General features: G+C 39.7%; 1 protein-coding gene across 1 annotated transcript in view; it reads right to left on the bottom strand.

Moving 5' to 3' along the window:
• MMP2 (matrix metallopeptidase 2) overlaps nucleotides 1-12,503 on the bottom strand; it is a 30,054-nt gene that overhangs the window by 15,235 nt on the left and 2,316 nt on the right. The window contains exons 2-6 of the mRNA XM_033070153.1: nucleotides 10,792-11,018; nucleotides 9,252-9,400; nucleotides 7,045-7,173; nucleotides 6,145-6,318; nucleotides 1,874-2,047 (exon numbers count right to left, since the gene is read on the bottom strand). Of these exons, the coding sequence (XP_032926044.1) occupies nucleotides 1,874-2,047; nucleotides 6,145-6,318; nucleotides 7,045-7,173; nucleotides 9,252-9,400; nucleotides 10,792-11,018 (853 nt within the window). The remainder of the gene's footprint in view (nucleotides 1-1,873; nucleotides 2,048-6,144; nucleotides 6,319-7,044; nucleotides 7,174-9,251; nucleotides 9,401-10,791; nucleotides 11,019-12,503) is intronic.

Raw genomic sequence — 12,503 nt, 5'->3', positions numbered from 1 at the left:
ATATAATATATAATATATAATATATAATATATAATATATAATATATAATATATAATATATAATATATAATATATAATATATAATATATAATATATAATATATAATATATAATATATATAATATATAATATATAAGAAATAAGAAATAACATTTGTATGTGCAGATATTTCTAGAGGGAAGAGGATGTAACTGCATTTAAAATAACAGTTTAAAGTATGTATCATGAAGAGAATATGAAAAGAATATAAAACTCATTTAAATTCATTTACACTGCTACCTGGCAGTTCCTTTCAAATGATGGTCTGTCTTCTCGGAAGGTACATGACAGCTATACAGAGGCCAAGCTGGTTGTGTCCCTAATTATTTATTAGTATGTATTTCTCACTCATTATTATTTATTAATAGCCTTTTATGCTGGGAAAAAAAAGGTTAAACTAAGCGTTTTTCTTAGTTCCAGTGATAGCAACTGTGTTACTTAGGACTTTGAATACATTGATTCCAGATATACTGGTTCTTTTGTCTTTTGAATGATCCTTTAGAATTTTCTCTTCCTAACCTTGTAGCAATTTATAATGAATTTGAATGAATTTGATCCTTTGTTATCCTTTTTTTTTTTTTTTTTACATCTGTAATGTAAAATGGATGGGTTACACCTGGTTATCAAAAATAACAGAAAGCCAAATACCAGTACATCAAAGCTGTATAGCAAATGGTTAGGCCATTTTCAAGAGACCCCAAAAAATCAAAAGGCAGGATGCATGTAGGCTTGAATGTAGCTTCCCCTTGGCTCTATTAAAAGCCAGAGATTTTAGAATTGCCATGGTTCACTTCATCTCTATGCTTACAGCTCTAATGTCACATAATGAACATCTGAAAATGAACACCTGCCAAGATATTCACACTATAAATTAATTTTTGTTCCTTAATGTAGTAAAACTCAAGTTGGAAAGTATAAAAATGTGTGAAGAAAGTGATTTTTTCTTTTTCATGGCTAAACCATTTCACTTAGTTCTTTCGAATTGCTGAAAAGATCTATTAATACAAGCTTAACATACTAAGTAGGATTTCTTTTTACAAGTGTACATGGAAGTGTTAAGCTAAAATATTATTCATACTTTCTTCTTTCTCATGAGACTTTCCTTCCAGGGCCATTAACAAATTGTAATCTGCTTGTAATTATCCTGCAGTGGTAGCCATGCATTTGTAGGTTCAATGCCATTTGTGTATTCCTGACAAGCCTGTGCTGTGACACACCAACAGATTGCTCCTGTTCCAGTTACATCCTTCACACCTGTGGATGATACAATTCCTCCAAAGCCATCTTCCCCTGGCCCCTGGAACTTGCTATAATAGATAAGGTATCCTGGATACCAAGGTTGAGCCAAGTTCCTTAAGAATTTGGTCACTCTCCTAACACTTTGGAAGATAAATGGTTAGAAATTAGTCTGTGTAATTGGTCAGTTCACCTTTAGAACTTCTCACTTAGATTGGATGCTGTTCTTTGTATAAACTTTTATTGGCTGTAGTTTGAATCCTCCCTGAACCTATAAATATGGCTGTCTGCCCTTTGTAATGAGAGAATCCTGCTTGATCACCCTTGGCATGAAATAAAAGTTCTTGTGGAACTCCTCAAGTAAGGCCTCCAGTCTTTCTCTGCTGGCTAAATGTGCGCTTTCTGAGAGATAGCTAAATGATTTTAGCACTCTCTGGTCCTGGTAAATACCACCAGGGATCAAAAAGAAAGCCACACACACCTCTGTTAAAATTGTGTCTAACTCATCAACTTTTGTGTGCTCTGGTGAAAGTGTGCTGAAGGAGACTTGTTAAAACCATGAGCAGGCAGGCTGTGCTGTGCAAGCAGCATTGCTCGTACCAGTCTCTGGACAGAAGCCGTATTTCTTGTCTCTGTCGTAGTCCTCAGTGGTCCCACACCATCGGTATCCGTCTGTCCTGCCTTCTGTCGTGCACTGCTCATAGGACTGCCCTTGGAATTTGAAGGGAAATTTGCATGGCTGCCCATCACCATTGCCACCCATTGTAAAAAGTGCTGGAGGGAGAAGGAGAGAGGGAAATGTCAATGCACAAAGGTCAGAATCAACAAGGAATCACAGTGTGCCTGTGGGAACATCCCTGGGTCTGGGCACGAATCAGGAGGGATGTCCTTCACACTGGGACAGTCAGACATCTGCTGGGTCTGTCTTCTCCAGGCTGCTCTGTCACTGGGAATCCTCTGTGCTAGGACAGTGTGCTGTGCCATGTGCTGGTGAGAGGAAACTGTGAAAGCACCAAACTGCTCTTGGCCTTGCCCTGAACAGAGATAAAAAATCCTTCATGTGTTCATATGCTGATTCCCTGGAGTTTTAAGAGCAGCACTGCAAAATTACTTATCTGTTCAAATTCCCAGTGTAAAGCATGCATGATTTAGCCTTTTTAGGGTGTCCAAAAGCACCTTTTTCCCCTCTTTCTCATCCAGTTTAAAGGAGCAATTAAATCCCAAATGTGTATGTGGGAAGGCTTGGCAGGTTAGTTCTAATTTTGTTGCTGTTTTTGATGACTAAACAGCCATTGCAGTCTCAGTGTGTAGGATCTGAGGGGTTTTTCTTTGCTTAGTCTGATACATCAGTGGGAAGAGGCATTGTTGATGTGTGTGCTTCTTTAGAGCAGCGCTAAATAAACACCCCAGACCTCTTTTGGCCTAAGGGTGCTGGGAAAGGCTCCTGACAGTGGGGTCTTGTGACACAGATGGTCCATTTTGCCTTTTACACTTAAACCAGCAACTGGCCACAGCATCAGCAACATGAACCAGTAAGTTATAGAATTTCCAGTCCCACTCATGAGAGGACTTGGAGCTTTGCAGGCCTGGCCCTCACACACAGGTTTTTTGAACTTCTGCTCTGCTTAGGAGAGTGATTTTATCTTTCTGCATCCTGGGCATGGATCCTGTCTGCAACACACACTGTGCCTCCCCAAAAGAGCAAGCTGCAAATGTTGTTTTTTTGTCTCAGGTGCTGTACTGAGACAGGAAAGGTTCATTAACTAGGACTGTGGCTATTGTGATTGGAGAAGGACTATATTTTTTAAAAAAAGTAATGATAGAATTGGAGAGCAAAGTTAAACAGAGTTGTTTAGATGACTCACTTACCATGAGCTGCTTCCAGCTCTAGGTCTGGCAAGCTCTGCATTTTAATAGCCTTTTTTATATTGGTTTACATGTGGCTAAGTTGCAAAAACCATATGGAAAGCCAGTCTCTTACTTTGCATGCAGCCTTTCTGAGTCACAGTCAGAATGCAGTTTTTAATTTTGCTTGAGGCTTCATCATGTGATGGTAACAACAATGGTTTATTAAGTTTTCAATCCTCCCCTCCTTACTATAAAATTGCTTTAATGTAAATGAAAGCTGGAGAGTGGGGCAGTTTCCCCAAAACAAAACTCAATTTACTTTTAAGGGGATATTAAAGGGCCTTGTTCTGCATCATGGCAAACTCAGCAATTTAAAACCTAGTGAAGACACACTGAAGTGAGAGCAGATTCAGACTGGACATTACTAATATGTGAACTTCACTTTTAGCTGTTCCTAGAAAAATCAGGCAGTTGTGATGTCAGGAAACCTCAGTCTGGAAGACTAAAACCCCCGTGGCACAGATCCAAGGTGGAGGTGGCTGCAGCTTCAGGAGGGCTGTGCTGGGAGAGCAGTCAGCAGCAGCCTGTAGGGTCTGTGATGGGTGTGGGGAGCTGCAGGCAGAGAACAGATTGTATTGCAGAACCAGAGTCAGGAGCCTAAACTGCCTGTAGTGTCAGGGGAGTTTGGAAATGAGAAACATCAAGGTCCCTTGATCCCATATGGCAAAGGAGAAGTTCAGCACCTGTGTAAGATTTGTGTAATAGGTAGATAACTTTCTGCTTTACCTTCTGCTTTGACAAACTGCAGAAATATCAGTTTACAAAACTGGGGTAGGGATCTGGGATTAACTTTAGAAAAGCCTGCTGCAGCACCATAGCATTAAAGATGTTTCCATACATGCACTGTAGCTCTCTAATGAGAAGAAGTGAAACTAACTTCAGTGAGTTAAACATGAGAGAAACAAAGGCCAACAGACAGGAATGCTGCCCCCAACACAGACACTCTGATGTAAATCCTCCCCTATCTGAATTTATTAGCTGGGGTTTAGCAAATGGTGCCTTGGAATAATGAGTGAACAATGCCACTCTGCATTTAATGAGAAACATCTGTGCATAACTGTTCATGGATCTTGCAAAACAATTACATCAGAAACAAAAGGCTGAAACCCTTCTGCTCCATTTCAGAAACCTTGACACTGGCATTTCCAGGAACTTCACTTTCAGAACCAGCTCTCCCTGACAGTGCTTCACTGCTTACATTTTCAGCTTTGCATGACTTTAGCATGTGGATCTCCATTTCTCCAGCTGCCTATAATCTGGGCTGCCTTCTGACTGTATCTGAGTGCTTGCAGTATTTTGAAGAAATGAGCCAAATTGTTCTATTTTCTGGCTGAAAGAATTAACCCAAGGGAGAGGAGATTTGGGGAAAGATGGGAAATGGAGATGGCAAAATTTCACAAAAATAATGTTTGTACAGTTATGTGCATGTGCACACTTATAGGCGGATGAAGTAAATATTCTGAAAGTCATACCACTAAAAATAACTTTATAAAAAATTAATTGTAGTCTGTGTAAAGTTCTCCTGCTTGTTCATCCTCTATAGCTGTATAAATAGCTGTCACCAGGGTAGATCTCAGCTCTAAATATGATCTATAACAGGCAATCAGGGGTTTGGAAATTAAAGAATGTCTTTTTACCACATTAGGGTTAGCAGACTGATAAGTTCTACAACAGATTGTCTTTGGAAACCACCACCATCCTGATGCAGAAAATATGTAATGTTGTATTTGAAACTCTATGGTCTTGCTAAAAAGGCCCAAAAATCTGTCAAGCAGGAATCCATTTAGTGTTTGGCTACAGCAGGATTCCAGAGAATCCTGTTTTGAACTTTTTCTATGTACACATACCTGCAAACTTTTGAAAAAGAGTTTCTTTTCAGACACATACATATTAGTACATGTCCATGTGTGACAGTACTTGTGTGCTGGGACATGTTGGTCTCTGCTTGTGCACTCTTGGGCTGGCAAAGCCCTGAACGTGTTTTGTTAGCTTGAGCCTTAAGCACCAATAATTTTCTTTCAGTAATCTGCATTCTCTTTCCTTGTACTGACTGCATGTAGCCATAATATTATAAGTAAGTTTAGTGCAATTGTTTCAAGCAGAATTAGCATGAATCTGAACAAAGCACCATTGCTTTCTGGTTTGTTCTCTTTCAAAACTCTCTTATTATTTGTTATGATCCAGGAGTAGTGGGCAGGCGTTTTAGTGACCCAGGGCTTGATAAGAAAGATAAAAAAGTGATGAAACACTCCCCAAAGCTAATTGTTGTTTATGTACAAAGGGAAAAAAATGAATGTGGGAAACTGCAGTACTGGGAATGGCTTTTAATACATGTGCTAGGAACTAGCAAACAGGAGGTGGAAGGAGGGAAAAGCACCTTACCTCCTCTACTCCTCTCACTGCTGATAATTTACCTCAGTAGGCTACAGCCAGTTATACTTAATTGCTTCTCTAAAGGTTTCCTGCCATGTGATGTACAGGAGATGAAATTAACACTTATACCAATAAATTATCTGAAATGTTATATCCTCAAGCTGTAAATACTCATCAAGATTTTCAAGCACAGAAATATGTGTTCCTCTTGTTTCAACAGGAAACATAGTCATAAATACCTTTGAAAGACAATAATTATAATCTTGTGTATAATTTTAAAAAGTTGCGGCTACATGAAGACATTACAAACTTTGTCTAATCTGCAAATTAATGTTTCCAAATATGGAATAAAATTATCGTGAAAGAAAGTTTTGTTCATATTACAAGAAGGTAGTACAGTCATAGCTTTCATGGACTTCTAATAATTTTGTACAGATACTGATATGTTGTTATGATTCCATAAAAACCTTCATTTTTTTATCTGAAAGGGAAGGAAGTCGGAAAGCACAAGAAGAAGTGGATGAGCAAAGAATAAGGGAACAATCTGCCAGGAAAAAAACGAAAAACCATTGAAGCATTGCTTTACTTACACTCATGGGGACAAAAGCCATATTTCCCATCTGCATCGAAGTCTTTGGTTGTGGAACACCAGAGGAATCCATCGCTGCGTCCTGCATCCGTGCAGCTGTTGTATTCCTTGCCATTGAACCAGAAGGGAAATTTGCAATATTCACCATCTGCATTTCCATACTTCACTCTGACCACTGTAAGGAGAACAAATGCAGTGGGGAAATTAGCCACCTAGTGATACAAAAAATACAGTTTCTGGACATCTTCTTTTCCTGGAAGGTACTGATATGGAAATGCAGTCTGAATTTCCACTTTGAAATTCAATCTGTTGCTGGTCTCTCTATTGGCAAGTGGCATAGCTAAAATAGAAACTGGTAATTTAAAAATAATTGCATGGATATTACTCATGGTGTAAGTGTTAGAATCAGCCCAGAAAAATATGTATGTTGTTACTATGGCAAGGCAAAGTTAAAAACGTGCTGTAAATACATTTAGTAATTTAGTTTCTTATGTAATATGGCCTAAAATGTTCACTATAGTTTCAAAGGTTCCAGGCAGCAGCTGAATATGAGCTGAACTTGCCTTGTGCCTCATAAACCACTTGGGTATTTCCAATGGGCCTTGCATGACATTTGCTGTAGCATGGGGGGAGAGGGTGGAAACACAGACACACCCAGATCCTGGGGTTCATTTCAGTTTGTCACATGTAGTCTTATGAGTACAGTATTGATGCTGGAATATATACTAATGCATAGATAAGTCACTTATCCATAGCATTTTTTAAAGAGCAGGAAGTTTACATTATAGAAATGAATTTTCACATCCTAATATTTATTGACAGTCAATGAAAGTATTTAATGCAGCGTTAAAACAGAGCAGCCAGCAGGTCATATGTTCTGAAACATGAAAAAGTCTGGTACCTTGTCCCTCCCCAAGAGTCCACAGCTCATCATCATCAAAGTGGGAGTCTCCTCCAATTCCTGGCCCTGGTGCAAAGGCATGAGCCAGGAGCCCGTCCTTGCCATCGAAGGGATAGCCATCACCATGTTCTGCAGGAGCAAGCAGACAAAAAGGAGCAGTTTCTAATGACCTCAGGCAGAGTCTCTACATGAATGATGATTATCATGTGTACTTTCCCAACCAAGACAGCAGCAGAATACTTTAGTGAGTGAATTTACTGGTTTGGGTTGTGCTAGCAAGACTGATCCATGAGAAAACCAGTTCTTACAAAGAACATGAAGTGTCATTACTGCAGTTGTCACAGCATGGTAATTTATATCTCATAAATACAGTAGAAAGAAATAAAAAATGGTGAGGAACAGTGAAGTATTGTACATGAGATGTATGACTGCATACACAGTGCTATTTCTCAATGCAGGCTGATAGGGAGCTGTAACTTAAATATTGTAGGTGAGGGATATTTTCAGGTAGTTGGTATCACTCTCCAACACAGACATTGGAAAATCAAGGCAGATTTCACTTTGCAGGCTGCTCTTTTCTGCTGCACCTCAGATTGCTGTGCTCTTTCCTCTGTGCAGGATGCTCAGTGCCCCAGCAGGAAGGCACAGCTGGGTGTCTCAGCAGTGAGCTCTGAGCCCTGAAGGAGCCTGTTCCTCCTTCACTTTGAGCACTCCAAGACTCAGGCAGCTCCCAGCAGCAGGTTAAGCAGCTCTCCTGATATTACACTGTAGGCTTTTCTTGGAAGTACACCACTTGTGGGTAAGGCAGGCTGGCACGGGCATAGCCCTGGTATTCATAGCTCTCCCACCACACTGACCTGTGCATCAAAGCTGCCTGCCAGCATCTCCAGTTGCATCATTTCTGGTCTTTTGGTCTGATGTCTTGGCATTTAACAGAAGCCCTAAATACACAGGCCTGATTCTCTCCTCTGTTACACTGATTTCAGGCTGGTGTCGCTCCTAGTGCTGGTTCAGTTAATTCCCTTCAGCGTGTCAGTTGTGAAAGACAAGATTTTGATCTCTATTAGGTCCCATTTATTTAAAAGTAGACCCTATACTTAAGAGAAAGGTTAAAAATGAAGGAACCTTGTGGATGTCTGAGCCCTGGTGAATCTGACCTGCAGTAAAGTGATAGGAATGAGTGAATGTGGAAGGAGCTTTCTGACCACAGTTTCTTAGCTGGCTTAGCCTGCAAGTACTGAAACCAGCAGAAACACTTCTGCTTTTGTAAGACTATTTTTTTTTTTTTTTTTTGCAATCCAAGCCAGTCTGGACGAGGATCTGAAGTCCTGAGTGTACAGAATCTCTGCAGCTTTTGAGGTCAACTCATCAGAAGCTGAAGCAAAGCAAACCAGCTTGAAGTGAAGGCTTTTACAAAGAGTTCAGTTGTTTGAACCGTTCACTGAACTTCCAAAGTCTACCTCCCAAGTAATTGGCTGCACACAAATATCTTCATTAGTATTAAAAATTCTACGACTGTTGAGAAGAAGTTAAATGCCCCATGTTTACACTGAAAAGCCATAAACATTCTTTCAGGGGAAACCAAAATTAATTGAGAAGATGTGCACAATGAAAATGAATCAAGTCTCCCATCATCAGATGTACTCAAACCATAGTTCAGCTTATGATCCATATTTTTAAATTCTTCAAGACCAAAGAATGCATTGAAAGTTTGCATTCTGCCATGCTAAAAGAATGGAAACCAGCTATGGAGTCAAAACTGGAAATCACAAATCCATTTTTAAGCTGTAAAATGTTAGAACCCTCACCACTATCACTGGAACCCAGCACACAGAGCTATAAATAAATGGTATGATGGCATTCCATTCTCTTCTGTGGCAGGAAGCCAGCTCACATAATCTGAAGATCTGTACCATTATGTCTCAGTTCTATTTCTGATTTATAAATTTAAAAATAAAACGTTGCCCCTAGCAATTCTCTTTTGGAAAGATAAATATAGTGTAAGGATATTGTATAAATACTTTCTCTCTCTCTCATACATAAGAAAAAGTGAAATTAGATCTTAGCTTGTATGAGCCAAGTGTGAACTAGGACAAGGTTTGCCAGAAAGCTTCATGGGGGCTACTTCTTGAGGGTGTATCATTCTAAACTGAGGATTAATGAAAAGAACAAAACCAAAACCATAAGTAAAAATAGAAAATATCTACCCCATCGGCCAAAATTGATCATAATGTCTGCTTCTCCATCATGTATTCGGTTAAATCTCAGTGGTGTGACATCACTCCAGACTTGAAAGGCTCGAGCAAAGGCGTCATCTACTGTCTCAGGATCCAAATCTGGGGTGTAGCCTATAATCCTGGGAGGTAAAAGCAACAGTTAAGGGACACACAAACATCCTCCCTGTATTTGTTTTCTGCTCAACACCCTGAGTGGGCTCAGCAGTGAAAGCAGCTAGGAGGTAACACTGCTGCACGAGATCTAAACACCTCCCTTTGATTCAGAGATGGGTTTAGATGTAGCATTTACTGTTCATTTTCTTTTGGCATTGACTCAGCAGCAAGAAGAAAATGATACATCCAGAGGCTGTAAAGCCTGGATGTAAAGCCTTGCACAAAACATTCTGGGTTTTGCATCAGAGCTGAGACCAGAAAAGGAGCTCAGTAACATTCTGAAAGTTTCAAGTGTGGATTGTTTTGCTCTTTAATAAGAACAGGAAAGCTGTCCTTCTCCCTCACCTGTGTTGCTATCTGTATATTGTTTAATCCCTGTATAAAGTCAATCCTTTACCTGTGTGTGGGATACATTGGCAATAAGATACATGGGGAAATAGGAGGAAAAAGCATGTAAGATAAATCTGTAGCCCTGACCTGAGAAAGGACAAATTCCTAAGTGTGTTGCTTTCCTCTTCTTCATATATTTTAATTGGCTTCTTAGTGCCTTATATTATTGCCTTCTATATTCCATATAAAGACAAGATTCCAATTCTTTGCTGCTGGGGCTGTGCACTGTGAGGGAAACTACCTTATGCCTAAGGAGGATGAGGAAGATTCAGAGGAAGCACATCAGCAAGTAGAGAGCTGCCACAGGGTTTTTCAGTCTTGATTAGGTTAGTCACAGCCCAAGAGACGCTTTGAGTCCAAACTTGTGAGGGAAGAGCAGACTAAGGCATGCAGCTAAGACAAATCTGTTGGTTTTTTTCATTGGTGGTAAATGTTTGTTCATGGACCACCTAAGGTAATGAGTGTTTTACCACCATGAGAGCTGGGTTGGTCCCTTACTCTTCAGAAGAAGATTAAATTAGAACATACCAAACTTATTGTAATAGGCTTGTTGTACCTCATGTTTGTCTGTATCTAAAATACAATTGTTAGATTTTAAAATTTATTCAATCATCTCCTTCTTAGGAGTGCAGAATGAAGGGGAGTTTGACCTCTGCAATCAGTGAGTACTTTGGTCCTCCTGGAGCAGATGGGCAGGTGAGATACTCCTGTTCCAGCTCCCTTGGGATCCTTGCTGCAGAGCAAAGAGTAAACCCAAAATCTCAGTTTCAACCAGAACCAGAAAGCTGATGTCCTGATATATTGCAATGTGAAGTGACAGAGGTGTTTGTTAAAGCATTTGGTAGTTTTCAAAACACCAGGGGGTTCTAATTGAAGGAATCTTGTTGAGCCCTCTAAACAGCTGCTGCATTTCTGAGTGCCTTGTTCTTGGTATATGTGAACAGAACCCACCATTACCAGTCTGTACCTGTATGTTATATGATTCTTTTCCCATTTTGGCTTTCTTGCAAAGAAGTTGTAATTGGCTACATCAGGGTTACCACAGCGGGGTTTCTTCATTGTCTCAATTGTGTTTTGATCCAGATCTCCTGTTTCAGGCAGCCCAAAAAACTTCTGCATTTTCTTCAGAGTATCTTTCAGGACAAATAAATTGCAACTGTCTTTTGGGCAGCCATAGTATTTATTCAGGTATTGCTTGGGGAGAAAAAACACAGAACAAAGACTTTAAAATTAAAAGGTTTGATTATTAAATAAATAGTTAATCATTACAAATAAATAAATAAATAAATGCTATAATTCCATGTTAGCTTTCCACCTGAAACTTTCTAGTTTTCTTTTCAAAATTACAATTACTAGTCTTTGAGGGACCAGCAGGATCTCCTTAATTGACACAAAGCATCCTTGATCACATGATGTTGCTAATTAAACAATAATTTCCACTATTAGCTGTCACCTTTACTTAATGAATTGCTTTTAGTTATTAGAGCACAGAGCTTTAATGTGGAACTACAAGGTAAAAATGGATTTGTCTTTTTCGTTTCTTTATGATGTATAAATCTGCTTACAGCTCTAGATTTTGTGCAGTCTTTTGTTGGAATAATCTGAATTATTGAGAAACTCCTCAAGAAATCAAAGCAATCCCACAAATGAGACCACATTGATTGCAGAGAAAAACCCCATTCTTTACTCAAACCAGACAGAGTTCTTTGAATGTTGGATGTGCTTGCTTTTGAGTCAAACATTGCAAAGACCTGAGGGAGAAAGTCTTTGGTAACAACAGCTGCTTGGACACTACAGCCAATCAATATTTCCATACTTAAAACTCCATTGAATGCCCCAGCTCATTATGGCCAGACTGATATTTCTGATACAGCTGTGGTGGCAGTTCACAAAGTCTTCTCTCATTAAAAAAGAGTGGTCCTAAGGGACCCAAAAGATGGCACAAATCACATTATTTCCATCTCCCAAAGTGACACCCACAAAAGTCTCCTCCCCTTCTCCTGAGGAAGGGTTTAGTGTGTTTTATGCCCCTCTGTGAAGGAAAAGCTGCAGCCATGTGAAATTCCCAAACTGCACCCAAAATGTGCTTGGCCCTACCCAGGGCTGAGAGATGCCCTTGCCAATGGTGCTGTCAGACAGGAAGGCTGCAAGTTACTGATCTTCCCAGTAAAAACAGTCTGCAGCTGAGGAAGAAACACCCTCCAGGTATTGTATCCCAGATAGTAACTACAAGCCCAAGGGAGGAAAACACCTGAATAAGGTAAAGGTGTATTTGCTAAAAAAACATGAGGAATATCAGGGAGAACTGTTTCAAACTGAGGATTACAAGAAGCCTGACAAAATGATTGCACATTTTAGTTCTTATGCCAGCAAGTATTCCCAAGAGAAACCTTGCTTCATGTGTCTAATTAATTTATTAAGTGTACCCAGGAGACTGAGGATAAAGCCACAACACCAGCAAAATAAAGCAGAGGATATTTGATAACTGCAGTTGGTCAAGCCTAGCTTTCACCACCTTCTTCACAAAGTTCAGGCTAACCTCATCTGCCCAGCATAGGAAATGGTTCAGGCATTACTCAGAAAGGATTTAATCAAGATGTTACACCATTTCCTTCAGAAGGTACTCCATCCATCATGATTAAGCACAGACTATGGCTATTTTTTGTGATTTTTGTAACT

Source organism: Catharus ustulatus, chromosome 11 (assembly GCF_009819885.2).
Source record: "Catharus ustulatus isolate bCatUst1 chromosome 11, bCatUst1.pri.v2, whole genome shotgun sequence".
NCBI classification, from domain to species: Eukaryota; Metazoa; Chordata; class Aves; order Passeriformes; family Turdidae; genus Catharus; species Catharus ustulatus.
This window is presented reverse-complemented; position numbering and strand designations above follow the sequence as displayed.